The sequence below is a fragment of the Argopecten irradians genome, chromosome 4 (genome assembly GCF_041381155.1).
Source record: "Argopecten irradians isolate NY chromosome 4, Ai_NY, whole genome shotgun sequence".
Lineage (NCBI taxonomy): Eukaryota > Metazoa > Mollusca > Bivalvia > Pectinida > Pectinidae > Argopecten > Argopecten irradians.
The window spans coordinates 40964718-40981562 of NC_091137.1; the positions used below are offsets into that span (position 1 = coordinate 40964718).

General features: G+C 35.9%; 1 protein-coding gene across 10 annotated transcripts in view; it reads left to right on the forward strand.

Annotated features, from left to right (window-relative positions):
• LOC138321679 (ras GTPase-activating protein nGAP-like) overlaps window positions 1-16845 on the forward strand; it is a 192872-nt gene that overhangs the window by 48848 nt on the left and 127179 nt on the right. For 6 of the 10 annotated variants that reach the window (XM_069265535.1, XM_069265533.1, XM_069265526.1 and 3 more), the window contains exon 4: window positions 4732-4782. The exons of 2 other annotated variants lie outside the window; for them this stretch is intronic. In XM_069265535.1, the coding sequence (XP_069121636.1) occupies window positions 4732-4782 (51 nt within the window). Of the gene's footprint in view, window positions 1-4731; window positions 4783-8945; window positions 9572-16845 lie in introns of those variants that run through there. 2 more of the 10 variants (XM_069265534.1, XM_069265536.1) reach the window with 2 other exon arrangements.

Below are 16845 nucleotides of genomic sequence, written 5' to 3' on the forward strand. Positions count from 1 at the left end.
AGCCAAGACATATCATACCTGATGTTGATTATAAAAGACCGCTGATATAAAGTAGCCCTTGTGTGTTGTTGGCATTCATAACCTAATAATTGCAATTGAAATGATATCACATTGCATTGTTTTACATTTGACTTAATTGTATCACAGAGCGATTAAATTCGCTAGGGATTAGACATTTAATGTCTGCTATTTAATCAGGCATTTATCAGGGCTATTGATTTCTTGTTTTGTAGAGATTGAAACTAATTCGCACTCAGATTTGTTTCCAACTGAGTAATTTGATTTTATTGAAGCAATTTTATTTGTTTGGAATTCAAAAAAAATCAAATGGTTTTAAAAATATGATGTGAAATCCTACGCTTGAGGATCTATTTATATTTCTAGTACAAAGTCTTTGTAATATAAGATAAGAAAAATACAACGTCCATTTAAAGGTGTCAATCCTTCAATAGAAAAAAATAGGGATCAATGCTTATTTATAATTCAAAAGTTAATTTAAATGTGAGGGAATCCCATCTATTTAAACATTTAATTAAAACTTTGAATAAATAACATGCTATTTTAAACGAAAAATTACTCGTAAAGAACAAGCTGTTAGTGTAAGAGCCGTTGTCTTGTTGAGATGGGTCTGAGCAAGTCTATCGACTGTAAATATCTACTCATATATGTTACTATCACTGAATAGTCAGAGCTTTAATGCAAGTCTTGACAAGGTGACTGCATGTACATCTTGATAAAATCATAAGATTTTACTTGCATCTGATAAGGAATGTTAAGTTTAATTGTCATTACTTGACATACAGTTAAAACTTGTTGTGTTGTTGTCGACCCAGTTTGAATAGAAGTAAGTTCAGTCTGTATACAATATTATGAAGGAAATTCTGCCGAAATCTACTGTAAACATTGCTAGAATACCAGACTCCAACGTTAAGGCTGTAAAACCTGGTTTTAATTAAATCAGGTATGCATGTTACATGTTTTTGTGAAGGTGAGATTAACTTAAAAGCTACATGTATAAAGAATTACATTACTGTATTAACAAATGGTGGGGTATTGTTTCAACTTAGCAGTTGTGATTAAGGCCATGACAAAACAGAAGGTAGGGTAGCAGACTAGAAGGATGTTCTACACTGGGTTTGTAGAAATGGTTTTCATCCATAGATGGTAGAAATGGTTTCTATCTTTTGATCTTAGAAATGGTTTCTGTCCTTGATTTGTAGAAATGGTTTTCATTCTTGGATTGTACAAATAGTTTCCATTCTTGGATTGTAGAAATGGTTTCTTTCCTTAGGTCATAGAAATGTTTTCCATCCTTGAATCATAGAAATGTTTTCCATCCTTGGATTGTAGAAATGTTTTCCATCCTTGGATAATAGGAATGGTTTCTATCCTTGGATTGTAGAATTGTTTTCCATCCTTGGATTGTAGAAATGTTTTCCATCCTTGGATTGTAGAAATGGTTTCCATTCTTGATTGTGGAAAGGTTTCTCCTTAGGTCATAAAATGGTTTCCATCCTGATGGATCATAGAAATGGTTTCCATTCTTGGATTGTAGGAATGGTTTTCATTCTTGGATTGTAGAAATGGTTTCCATCCTTGGATTGTAGGAATGGTTTCCATCCTTGGATTGTAGAAATGGTTTCCATCCTTGGATTGTAGAAATGGTTTCCATTCTTGGATCGTAGAAATGGTTTCTTTCCTTAGGTCATAGAAATGGTTTCCATTCTTGGATTGTAGGAATGGTTTCCATCCTTGGATTCTAGAAATGGTTTCTGTCTTGATTTGTAGAAATGGTTTCTATCCTTGGGTCATAGAAATGATTTCCATCCTTGGATTGTGTTTTAAATGCAGTTTCCATCCTTGGTTTGTAGAAATGGTTTCCATCCTTGGATTGTAGAAATGGTTTATATCTTTGGTTTGTAGAAATGGTTTCTGTCCTTGATTTGTGGAAATGGTTTCCATCCTTGGATTGTAAAATTGGTTTATATCTTTGGATCGTAGGATTGGTTTCTATCCTTGGGTCATATGGTTTCCATCTTAAAATGTAGAAATTATTACCATCTTTTGATCTTAGAAATGGTTCCCATCCTTGGATTGTAGAAATGGTTTCAATCCAAGGATCGTAGAAATGTTTTCTATTCTTTGTTTGTAGAAATGATCTCCATCCATTGATTGTACAAATTGTTTCATCTTTGGGTCATAGAAACGGTTTCTGTTATTGGATCTTAGAAATGATCTCCATCCTTGGTCATAGAAATAGTTTCTGTTATTGGATCTTAGAAATGATCTCCATCCTTGGGTCATAGAAATGGTTTCTGTTATTGGATCTTAGAAATGATCTCCATCCTTGGGTCATAGAAATGGTTTCTATCCTTATTAGAAATGATTTCCATCCTTGAATCATAGAAATGTTTTCCATCCTTGGATCATAGAAATGTTTTCCATCCTTGGATCATAGAAATGTTTTCCATCCTTGGATCATAGAAATGTTTTCCATCCTTGGATCATAGAAATATTTTCCATCCTTGGATTGTAGAAATATTTTCCATCCTTGGATCATAGAAATGTTTTCCATCCTTGAATCATAGAAATGTTTTCCATCCTTGGATTGTAGAAAATCCTTGATTAGAAATGTTTTCCATCCTTGGATCATAGAAATGTTTTCCATCCTTGAATCATAGAAATATTTTCCATCCTTGGATTGTAGAAATTTTTCCATCCTTGGATTGTAGAAATATTTTCCATCCTTGGATCATAGAAATGTTTTCCATCCTTGAATCATAGAAATGTTTTCCATCCTTGGATTGTAGAAATATTTTCCATCCTTGGATCATAGAAATGTTTTCCATCCTTGAATCATAGAAATGTTTTCCATCCTTGGATTGTAGAAATGTTTTCCATCCTTGAATCATAGAAATGTTTTCCATCCTTGAATCATAGAAATGTTTTCCATCCTTGGATTGTAGAAATATTTTCCATCCTTGGATCATAGGAATGTTTTCCATCCTTGAATCATAGAAATGTTTTCCATCCTTGGATTGTAGAAATATTTTCCATCCTTGGATCATAGGAAATGAATCATAGAAATGTTTTCCATCCTTGAATCATAGAAATGTTTTCCATCCTTGAATCGTAGAAATGGTTGGATCCTTGGATCATAGGAATGGTTTCCATCCTTGAATCATAGAAATGTTTTCCATCCTTGAATCATAGAAATGTTTTCCATCCTTGGATTGTAGAAATATTTTCCATCCTTGGATAATAGGAATGGTTTCTATCCTAGAATCATGGAAATGTTTTCCATCCTTGGATTGTAGAATTGTTTTCCATCCTTGGATTGTAGAAATGTTTTCCATCCTTGGATTGTAGAATTGTTTTCCATCCTTTGATTGTAGGAATGGTTTCTATACTTGGATTGTAGAAATGTTTTCCGTCCTTGGATTGTAGAAATAGTGTCCATCCTTGGGTCATACAAATGATTAACATCCTTGGACAATTCTCTCATAGAGGATGTGGGGATACCAATGGATCTACATGTACCTGGTCATTGATGCGATGGTTATGGACTTAGTCCTACCCCTATACTATCCAGAGTCCTACCCCTATGCTATCCTGCCTCATTGAACTAAATTACCCCCTCAAACATATTAAGGATTTGATATACACCCACCATCGGTTACTTATTATTTTGCTAAGAAATAAAAATGTACTATAGTTTCCAGACTGGGATTTGAAGATGGGACCCTCCAAACAGGGATGCTGTACCAATATTGCCCTACCTGGTCACAAGTGATCGATCATAGAACCCTACCCTCTACAGACAATTGTTTTAGGTTTCTATAACAGGTTACAGAAGTCATTTCGATGTGATCACACTTCTGGTATCTAAGCTATTAAGTGAGGCACTCCTGATATTGTTGGACTATGCTGGTTGACAGACTGAGGTCACCACAGCCAGTTTAACTAGGTGAATAGGTACAATGGGCCAACCAATGACCAATTTAATCCTGTGTCAGGGTAACAATGGGTTTTATTGAGTGGAAGTATTTCAGGGTTTGTATGTGAAATGGTTGGAATCTTAACACCAAAAATGTAACAAAGTGACCCGTCCACCACTCGATAATGCGTATCTTAATGGGACAACAACTGGTCCAGGGAAATCTTAGACTTAGGTTTCCATATACACTGACTAATGTGGCATGGAGATATTTGCCAGTTTTTACTGAGTAGAAACCAGTTTTACTACAGAAAAAAATATCCTCTGACTGATTGTCAATTTCTTGCCAGTATAAGCAGAGGAATTTTAATTGTTTAATTTTCGTGACATCATGATACTATTTTCATATGTGTGGTTTTATTGTCAAAACGAATGTACTTATATATAGATGTATGATAAACAGATGCAGTGTTTAATTATAGTTGTATTTTGCATGTCAGTTTTGCAATGGGGCTAACTTCATGTATATACCACTTAGTTCTTTTGTAAAATATATCAAATGTTTATTAAATGAAAACCTGAACAACAAATAGACAGTATAAAGTTAGAAAATGAACAATCAGTCCATCAGTGATCTTATCATTGCATGTTAAGGTGACAATTATCTAGGTATGTATAGTAAACAATTCAAACTACAAGTAAATAAACAGGTACTTGTAAATTAAGTTTGTAAACATACCTGGCATACACCTGTATTTAACGAGGTTATTACTCTACATGTGTATGTTTTTCAGCACCATTGATAGAGCGAGACATTTTACACAGCATCTATTTGACAACATTGTGTAAGTGGAATTGATGATTATACATCTCCTTCTTTGTCTGTCCATGAGGGCTATATTTATCAGCCTTCTTTCATCTTTTTTTATTCTAGGTTTATATCTTTTTCCCTTTTTTCTCTATTCATTGAAAATTTTAATGATCTCAACATCTTTTAAATCTTTATATCTTGTCAACTTTTGAATTAGTCATCTTCATTTTATCTCGGTTTCTATACATTCTTGATGGATGTCTTTTAACTCTACAATGGAACTAAAGTTACTGCATGAGTGAAGCAGTAATCGTAGTGACATCTTTGGTGATTCTATTCCCTACATGTTTATTTCGAGTTATCTGCTCTTGGGGTAGGTATTGATTGTGACGTCATGTGTTTGCGAGGGTAGCGTCAAACTTTTCAGAGAAAAACGAAGTGAATTTCGCTCACAAAATAATGACGTCACAATGGATACCTACCCACAAGGGAGAAAACTCTATAATAGGTAAAGAAGAAATTAGAAATGAGGTATTTCTTATTCTGTAAGGTTTTCAAAAGTGTCAAATCTGAAGCCTTAAAACTTTGTCTTTGTTGGGTTTTTTTTCACATCACAGGTCCGATTGGACCTATCTTGATATTATGTTGTAAGTTGGGAAAAAAAATTGTCTTTTTGAAAAAAATTCAATACATTGTTTGCATGATTTTTGTTATTATTTTGTTTGATTGTTGAATTCAAATTATATTACTTGTTTTTATAGACCATTTATGATGAAGTTGGCATACAAAGAATAAAAGTCTTAAAATAATGTAAATGATAGCCTTCAGAATGGAATTTTGATTCTTTCTGAGTTATTATTGCCAGATTACAGAGGTAAAACCATTATTTTTACATTTGTTTTTACCACATTTGGAATTTTTACATTTTCTTGCAATTTTTGTTGATATATCCCAAAAATCAGTGCATGCTTTTCTTATACATTTATCTTTGTATTTTGACCTTTATTCATATATATTTTTATATTCATTCTATTGTTTAAAACTATACAGTTTTAAAACCAATAACCTGAATTATATACATGTAAATTTTATTGTATTTCTGAATCAACTTTAAATTATGAAAATAATTTTTTTTTGCCAAAACGTCAAGGACATAAAAGTGTTTATTTGAAACATTCAATGGTGTGTACCAAGGGGGTGTCATGAGTCCTTTACTTTCAATGTAAAGATCTACTGGAGACATCTATTTTTTCCCTTCTCCCTCCCAATAAAAAAAAAGAAAAAAAAAAAAAAAGAAAAAGTTGTCATGATATGTAAGTAAATCTTGTTTCTGTTTCACCATTTTTATCACTGTGACACACCAACCAGATTCAGAACGGTTGGATTGCTCCTGGTTCTCTGACATTTCGGTAATGGAGGGAAGCTATAAGTTAGAAATGGCAGCGGTGAGAAAGGAGTGCTTTAAGTGATAAACATGTATTGTTTGGCACGCAAGAACAGACGAAATCTGCCATCTGGAATAATTAAACGCTGCAGTAAAATACATCTGTATGTGAGTAAGACTGTGGATTACATACAAGACTAGAACTAAGGAGTCTGTAAATCCTGGAACTCTTTGAGTATGTTGGCCAATCTCTGACTATTCGGGTTGTCCGTCTGTAGACACAACTTTGTCCAGAGAGCTCCTCCTTAACTACTGGACACGAAGAGGATTCGAGTAAACTATAGGTTTCAGCGATGTGCCCTATTAATAGAGTTATTAATATTTGTGCAGCGGGGGTAATTGGTCGTCCAATCTGGTGACAGTTCTAGTTCAGGTTGGAGTGGGAGGAGGGAAGGAGATATGATTAATTTAATTGATATTTGATATTCAGTGTTTTTAGATTGGTGGAAAGTTTAATCAGAAATGATAAAATAAGAGTTCACGGTGTTTCACCTGAAGGTGGATTGATGAAGTCAATGGAATTGTTGGTTATGACTTAGATGTGAAGTTTGTGTCCTGGTTGGACACCCTATAAACACTGGCCAGTGAGACCAGATAGATAGACAAATTCACCGTGATGAAGTACCTGTAACCATTGTTAGTAGATTACAAACCACCAAACACCTACAATAAATCTAGCCCTAATTATGATGGATGATCCCCACTCACGTCTGTCATATCTTACCATGGGAGGTGTTAGCAGTTTGGCTTTCACCCCTCTTCAGTATTATCCACCTCCCAGAGCATTGTCTAGATATTATATGGTACCTTTCCTTTTCATATTGGGCTGTAGATGTTTATACATGTTACCACTAACCTTACACCTTTTGATATAAGTTGGAATCCCATGTCAGGGTATACTGACTGCAGGTCGATAATTTTTCTCCAGGTTTTGGATTTGTCTGATTAGTTGCATGTTCTATTACCAGCCAAGGTCATTTAAGGATATTCCAGGATAAGATGGTAGAAGAAAGCCAGAGTACCCAGAGAAAAGCCACCAACCACTACTCACTAGTCAGTGCCTGGCAACTGCCCCAAAGGGGATTCAAACTTGCGACCCAGAGATGGAGGGCTTGTGGTAACATGTCAGGACATCTTAACCTATTGGCCACGTGACAATCCCTGTTTCGCTGGGTATGCTTTTATTCACCTTCTAAATCTGACAAGGCCTTGAATGAAAAATGACCAAGAACCTTAAGCCAAAATTAAAAAAAAAATCAAAGCAAAACAAAGAAATATTTTCTGTATGCTTTTTCTTAGTATATATGGGCAAAAAAATGTAAAGAAAATGATTTTGATACTTTTCATATTGTATGCATCATTTTGTTTAGTTTCATATCCTATAACTGCCATGGTCTTTTAAGGATGTACCATATTTTGTTTTAAGCCAGAGTACTCAGAGAAAAAACCCACTGACAAACAATTAGGGTTATACATTTAGACCACCTCACAACCCAGAGGTGAAGGACTGATAATGGGAGAATGCTAGACATCTTAATTAATTTACCATTCTGGTCACAAACCAGAACACACAAGGCCGTTGAAACCCACACTGCAGACTTACCTACCATTACTTTAAACTTTATTTGGATTTGAAAGCTAAGCTGATTATTTTATTTGAATACAAGTGTAGGCTAAGTTTGTTTATTTAAAAAACTTAAGCTCTTCATCAAAACATACTTAGATCCCTTCTGTATGCGTAATTCATGGGAAAAACAGAGAAAGAAAAAGTTCATGAGTTTGGTCTCGGTGACCTTAAAAGTAGGTCAATGTGGCCATTAAATCTTCTACATACAAACTGCATATTAAAATAAAGTTGGTTTAAAATTGTTTACCATACTATGTAATATTTTGAGTTGTTGGGAGTTCTGAAATATTAAATATTTTAACACATCTGACTCCTATGCTACTACTGTTGGCTTGTTGGACTGTTTACTTCAGGAGTCACTTTTATTCATTCATGAAAGTTCATGCAGTATTAAGGTTATTTTTCATCTTGGAAAGTTACTGTTTATTAGGTTTGGTTTTAATGCTTCAGAAATAGTCAAGGTTATTCCTCCGTGAAGAAGCTAGTAGCAACAATTGAAATAGTGGCTTCATTGTCTCGTCCAAAGTAATGAGAGTAAATGTTGTAACTTCAACAGCACCGACCACCCATTTCTCAGGCATCTATAAGAAAAATAAATTGCTATGACAGCAAGCATTTAACTGATTGCTAGACCTATGTTGCCTTTAAAAACTGTTTTAAATTTTTTCCTATTTTGTTTTAAGCTGATTAAACTGTTAAAGTTCTTTGTCAAAACTTTACATTGCGGATTCAGTCCTAAAGGAAATTCTGATATCTGGCCTGATAAACTCGTACAGAAGGGAAATGTCACAAGTATTGTATGAAGTATGTATCGCAGCACTGGTTAATTTTGATGTTCATCAGTGTTTAAAATACTTCCTCCCCAGAAGTTATTTGTAGACCACAGTATATTGAATATAAGTAGTTTCCACTCAGTTTCCTAATTTTGATATTCATCGGAGTATAATAACTGGGAAAAAGGTTTGGAAGGTGTAAATGGTATGTTGAGTGGCCGCCCAGTCTCCGTGGTCGCTGGACTGTATCCGTAACTTTACCTCTGACTATGTATTGTTAGGAAGCACCTGTGTATACCGTGGTCACGCTACATAGATATATGTGTATACACCACTGTGGCGTGTGTACAACTCCAGATTCAAATTACTTTTGTGTGCCGCGCTTTAAAAAACATTACATGTGGGAGTTATAAGCTGCCGCGGTACATACAGAGTTTTTGGAGGTGTTGTTCTGGGAGCTGAGGAGTCTGTGTTGTGTGTGAGGATAACAGCTCTCTCTTGGTCGGAGGGCACATCTACGTACTACCAGGGGTACAGGGTGTATGGGGTGTATGTACCCTGTCTACTTAGCGGGTACAAGTTGTCCGGGAAGTACACACAGGATGTGTTGATGAAATCCTTGCCAGGCTCCAGGGAGACAGGAATTCTCACGGATAATTAAGGATTGCGGTGTTTTTATTCTCACCTGTAGTTTTATTTTTGTGGATTTGTAAATCGGACTAGAAGACACGAGAGCAGGGATGTGTATCTCTCACCAGCTATAGTGATCTACAGGGATAAAAATATGTTATATAGACATGAAGTATCAAGCTCTGATGAATCTGATTTAAATCTGTGTCACTGAATAAGTACCAGTGACTGCCAGCAGAGATAGAAGAGAAACATGGAGTTTATAAAGGCATTCTAGGTGTTATAATTCTCTCGTGTTAATAAAACAAATTCATCATGTTCTTCCATCGCTCCAAAAAGTATTCCCTGGGTAAGTATTCTGTAATCTCTGTCGTTATAGTGGGATGTATAGTATATTGTAATTACAAATGATAATTAGGTGTATTAGCATTGTAGAGTACCTAATTCTTATAATGGGAAAACATTGCAGTAAGAGATTCTATTTCTCAGTTAGGAATGTTGCAGTATGGAAATCCATTTCACAATATGTTACAGTTTAATTTCGATCATATACGTTACACATGTCCATCCTGCCCTGCCCCTTCCACTGCATAATGTTATATGATGACTTTCTTAAAATAGCAGTCCAATATTCTATTTCTCAAATTAACTGTAGAATATTCTATTTCTCAAAATAGCAGTATGATATTCTGTTTCTCAGCATTGCAGTACTAATGTAAATGTATTCTATTTTTCAAAATAGCAGTGTAATATTCTGTTTCTCAAAATAGCACTACAATGTTCTGTTCCTCAAAGCTCACTGCATTAAAACATTCTGTTTTTAAAAATTCATTACAAATTATTTTTTCTCTAAATTCTGCAGTGCAGAATTCTACTGATCAATATATTGTAACTTTTTGTATTTCTCTAGAGTTACTTGACAATTTTGATATACCAACTTTGTAAATAAACAAATAACTGTTCTGTGCTGAAGATGATTGATCATGTCTTTTCAGAGTTTCTGATGCTATTTAGGACAGATCATTGATGTCTCATTTGTTGTATGACTTTGAAGCATTTCCATAACAGCTAAAGAATTCTGAAATATGAAGAGTTGTTGAACATACTAGACACAATGTATTTTTATCACCGCTATAGAGACAGGCAATAACGTCTCTGCCAAGGTGACCTTTTCATCGTCATCCTTAATGACTGTGATATTTGTCGAGGTAGTTTTGGGGTAGGCAGTACATGTCAGCGACAAACGGTGATGGGTAATTTTTAACTGCCAATATAATAATATAGATAGTTATTATGACTCACGTGGGAAAATTGTACGAAAATCACTCAGTTAACAAAATGATCAGGGTTTATATATTTAACAACGATTTAAATGAAAACGTCCGTTTGTGTAGATATGACTCAATGATGATAGATAACGCTCTGTTTCGTACCAGGTAAAAAAAACAACTGTGGTACATGAACGTTGTCGTGAACACAAACAAGGGACTTGTGGACGATTTACTGAACCAGAACTCCTGAACAAAAATTTACTAGTACAGGAAGTATGGATGAACAAAGCCTGAGAATCTCCTTTATCTAAATTTCCCATGTATGCCATCCTAATGCTTTCCAGCATCTTTATTTCTTTTAAAAAGTACATACAATAAACAGTTCTTTCTACAGCTGTGGACCCGGTTGCTCATTGGTAGAGACTCACCAGTCTACAGGTCAGAGGTCCTGATCTGAACTCTAGTCTCTGGTCAAACATTTTTTCGGTTTGAGTTACAAACATGTTTATAGTGAAAAATCATGTAAGTTTCATATTTCAAGCCATTGAAATTATCTCTATTTTGCTGGCTGAAATGATCTTGATCTGATGAAACCTTGAATGAACTAATATTCCAACTTAAAGTTAAAGCATCTCATTGACTGTGATTGGTAATTCTCGTTTCACTAATTTTAAGATGATTTAACATGTCATGTTTTAAGAGACTCATAGATGAGATTTAACTTTGCTTAGCTTCGATCATCATGAGATTTATTCAGGAAGATTGTGGCAGATGGCATTCTATCAATGGAAGGATTTATTCATTGCGTAGTTCATAATTTGGTCCTATATGAATGGAATATATAATATGCCATTTCACTCATTCAAACCTGAAATTTCATAATGGACTGGTCTAGTCTTTGATTTAGAAGAGTCCAATATGTCCTCAGGGGTGAATGAGTTAATATCCAAAGTGAAGAGCTGACAATGTCAAGCTCAGGTATGTGAAAATCACCAACACAATCACTACATGATGTAACCAAGATGTCTATATCACCTCGGAGAAGACATCTTGTTTTGATGGTAAACATTCATTAACTGGACAGCTCAGGGCTTATATTTTCCTGGTATTCTGACCATAAACTTAATTCATGAATTATTAAGTGTTTAGCTCCACAAATACTTGCCTCCATCTCAGTTGAGATTTACTTAGGTTGATCATCTTCTTAATGTAATACTTTGACGTGCTTTAAAGAGATGATTTAAAATATTTGCATGCTCCTCTTGACAAATATTTATTAATCTTGACCTGTGTAATATTTAATATTAATATTTTAATAGTTGGCTAGTTTACAAAGACGGAGGTTTCGAGATCCCAAAAGGACGTAAATTACAATTTACTGCCGATTAATTCCACCTTCCGATGATTGTGATGTCATCTTTTGACATGAATTTTTTGACATCATAATCACCGGATGATGAATATTCGACAGTAAATTGTACTTTACCCATGTCATTTTGGGATCTCAAAACCTCTGTATAAATCTGATAACATATTTACCAAAAGTGATATTAATTTGGTTACTTGTGTTTTTATCTTCAAACAATTGTAGTAGATTCAAAATGAATTCTTTATTTTTTATGAGTGAATATATTACATTTCTGTTTACATCTGTTACACTTTAAATAACAAACAAAAGTGATAACGGAGTAGTATGATAAGGAAAGTGTTCTGTTTTAGAATGGAATGGAAGCCAGTTATACCAACAAAAACAGTGAAATGAAGAGGTGTTAAATACATGTTTAATTCCACATCTACAGAGTTATCTTATCCTGAGATTAGAGTGAAATAAAACCCCAGGGGCTGGGGACATGTGGTAAATAACAGTGAAATCGGCATCACACAGCTCTCATATTAACAGGACTGCTCCTAAAAACTTAAAAACACTCGAAAAAACTTCTTCAACTTCTGCAACTGAGCAATTCTTAAAGCTCAATACTTACACATGACCCCTGTGACATTGATTGAAGGTCAAGGTAATTTATTCAAACAACTTTGCAGGCCTTTATCTAAGGATGCTAATAGGGACATGATTATTATAACCTTTTTATACCAAAAATGATTGTTACATCTTGATAATGGAAACGTTACTCTGGCTGTTTGAGTATCCATAATGAGGTTGTCTGAAAAAGACAAATTTACAGCACATGATTTTGGAACAAATGATGTAAACTAGAACATCTAACATTATCTCACAAATCTTTGGGTGTTATTCTTTGGGAAGGAGTCTTTTAAGAGTGCAGCTTTTCTGCATTCTAAGTGTTTATAGAATGGAGAACTCATTAAACAGAGAAGCTGCAGTCTGCAGTCTCCCAGGAGGATATATCTTACCTTGTGATGTAAAGCAGACAATCTGTGAGCTATAGTAATTACTGGAGGGGGGAGGGGAGGGGATAGGTTCATGATGGAAATGTCAGGGGGGGAGCGGGGTAACAGTAGGTTATAGGAAGTAACTGAAGGTAGTAACATTGGAAAGGGACAGTAGTAATAATAGAGACTGAAAAGGGGACTATAGAAGGGACATTGTGGAGGAATTAGGACAGTAGTCAAAAATGTAGATTGGAAACAACCTTTAGCAAAGGTAGATTGAAACAATAATAGATATTTATATTACAATCATATCATATCCATCTTTTCCATAGAATTCAGGTAGAAGTTGAGAACAAATAACTAAGGCACAATTTACTCAAAAGACTTTTGAAAACTTTTGTTAAAGACAAATTTTATACCTTATATTTAAGGATATTAGAACAATATATATATTTCTTACAAAGCACTTGATAAATAGGGGAGGGGGCTTAATGCTGAGCGTGGTCTTACTGGTATTAGAATATGGTAGTTAAAAAAAGACTTTAAAACCCTTAAATTTACTTTATAGGTGATGTGAACAGGTTAAAAAAATACATGAAAAGACTTCTAGCATGCATACAGCCACATCACTGTTAAAGCCCCAAACACAGCTAACATTGCCTGTATGTCGACTTATAACATTCATAGTAGGTTAGGATTTGTCCTTGTGAGCATTGGTTTACACAAACATTATGTAATTCTATTGATAATGTTAGTTTTTGTGTGGCCAATGTATTTCTGTAAGTGAAAATCATACATTACTGGGAAAATCTTTTGAATTTAATATAATTGTTGTCTTTCATGCACAGGCAGTGATTGAATCGGCCTAGGGATGACTTAACGCGACAAAATTGTATTCATAATTTTATTTATTAAATATTTCATAGCTTATGATTATTGTGTAAATGTAGTAATAAACACCAGGGCAATTTATGACCCAATGATGTCACAAATAGAGAATTTGTATAGTGTAAAGTTTGTAGCGGGATTGGACTAGGTCGTTCATCGGTGACCAGGTAGCTCAGTCGGTAGAGCACTCGGCTAGTGTTCGGAGGGTCCTGGGTTCGAATCCCTGTCTGGCCGCTACATTTTCTCCTCTCTTGTTACAAGTTTAAAAACTTGCCATTTAAAAGTCTTGGTGAATTATATACTTAATGCACATTACTCCTAGTGAGATATTTTTCGAAGGATGATGATTTATTTGGATATATGATATTAATCTGTCAGGAACAAAAGTCCACTATTGTACAACATGGTTTTGAAGAAAAACTGTTCCATATTATTTAACAAGACAATTGATTTAATATTTTACACAATAATTAAATGAAGATTGCATTTAGCTAATGAAATATGGAATCGTAATAATTAAGATTAACAGGTATATCTACCATGCAGACTTATACCATTATGGTATAAACTTCTAGAGATTCATTTCCTTGCTGTATACATGTATTAGGCATATGAATCTCAGCCATATATAGGTCAATGTGTTTTTATCTCGTTGAAATTACAGCACTAATTCGCCAGCATGTGATGAGACTGATGGTCACATGATCTAAACGATGTAAAACAAATCAATAATTTTGGGATAAAAACTTGGTATTAGTTGGTGTTATATGGAGTACAGATTTGTAATGTGTTACCGTATTTGTATTACCAGCGCCCCAGCCTCATCCCTCTCTCTCTATTAAACTTACATTTAATTTCCTCTATTGGCTCAGCCTCCAAGGGTGTTTTTTAGGATAAATACATTATTCATTGGTTAATGAATGATTAGAGTGGGTTTAAAACTTTGGCTGATGAGGGGAGGGGGGTAGCGTTATTGTAGCACAGGTGTCTGTATTGGGATTAGATGTGACTTACCTCCACAACAAATCATCAGAAACGAAATTACATAGATAATTCCTCTCTTGAAATGTTTAATTACATATTGTCAAGAAAGGATGAGTCATTTCTAAACACTAAGATTTTCCTACAGCATACAGTTTAGGAAGATTGCTTTTGGAATTGGCCATTTTCATAACTTTGTTTCCTGAAATATAAGATGATTTGATGATGGTAATTTTGAACAGCCATGTATTAACTTGTTTGCCACTGAAAACACATGTGAACTCTTCCAATCCAAAAGAAGGAATTTATCACAATCGATTTCACGGTTAAGGTATGAAACTAAACAACAGAGATTATCTATGTCAGGATGAGGAATAAGGTTGGGCAAATCTCAATGGTGCCTGACCATGAGAGACAGGACCAAAAGTCGTCAAATTGGATACATTGACATACCATATTCGACCCAATAAGCGCCCATGTCCCTATAAGCGCCCCTCCCCCTTTTTGAGCCCTCAATTTCAATTGCCCATGCATAAATAAGGACCAAAATTACATAAAACGGTAGATTTGCAATAATTTCGACTTATTAGCACCTTTTCATTTTCATCAATATTTTAAGCTCCCTGGGCGCTTATTGGGTTGAATGCGGTATATTAAAACAAACTTGGTTTGCTTCAATTTCCATTGAAGGAGGCTGCTTCTTGCTTGTTGAATTTATTTATAACTTACAATACTTGATACTTATATTTTTCTTGAAATTAATTTTTTTGTCATATTTATAATGAATAAACCAGATGACAGATACAGGCTTTTTGGGGCTCTTGTTCCACTCGTATGTAACATTTGGTATTCCAACTACTATAATCCTGGTTCTTGATTTGTTAGTGGTTGTTTGAGCTGCACTACAAGTTATACAGGGGATGGAGGAATGAAAAAGGGAACTACATGGACGCAGACAGTTACAAGTCATGAGTGCATCATTCTGGCTAAATTCCAGAAAAGTCCAAGGTTGGAACCTCACACTAACCTAGCAATTTTACACTCCAGTGAATTGGGGAGTGCAAATAGTGTAACTTTTACCTGTTACCTTTTCTTTTATACCATCAATTAGATATAACACCTGTTTGTCCTGTCCGATCCCGTCCCACGTCCTTCATAGGAGGGGCATCCCACATCCTACATAGGAGGGGCCTCCCACATCCTACATAGTAAGGGTGTCCCACATCCTTCATAGGAGGGGCATCTCACATCCTACATAGGAGGGGCGTCCCACATCCTACATAGGGAAGGGTGTCCCACATCCTACATAGGAGGGGCGTTCCACATTCTACATAGGAGGGGTGTCCCACATCCTACATAGGAGGGGCGTTCCACATCCTACATAGGGAGGGTGTCCCACATCCTACATAGGAGGGGCGTTCCACATCCTACTTAGGAGGGGCGTCCCACATCCTACATTAGAGGGCTGTCGCACATCCTACATTGGAGGGGCGTCCCACATGCTACATAGTAAGGGTGTCCCACATTCTACATAGGAGGGGTGTCCCACATCCTACATAGGAGGGGCGTCCCACATCCTACATTAGAGGGCTGTCGCACATTCTACATTGGAGGGGCGTCCCACATCCTACATAGGAGGGGCTTCCCACATCCTACATAGGAGGGGCGTTCCACATCCTACATAGGAGGGGTGTCCCACATCCTACATAGGAGGGGTGTCCCACATCCTACATAGGAGGGGCTTCCCACATCCTACATAGGAAGGGCATCTCACATCCTACATAGGGAAGGGTGTCCCACATCCTACATAGGAGGGGCGTTCCACATCCTACTTAGGAGGGGCGTCCCACATCCTACATTAGAGGGCTGTCGCACATCCTACATAGGAGGGGCGTCCCACATCCTACATAGTAAGGGTGTCCCACATTCTACATAGGAGGGGTGTCCCACATCCTACATAGGAGGGGCGTCCCACATCCTACATAGGAAGGGTGTCCCACATCCTACATAGGAGGGGCGTCCCACATCCTACATAGGAAGGGTGTCCCACATCCTACTTAGGAGGGGCGTCCCACATCCTACATAGGTGGGGTGTCCCACATCCTTCATAGGAGGGGCATCTCACATCCTACGT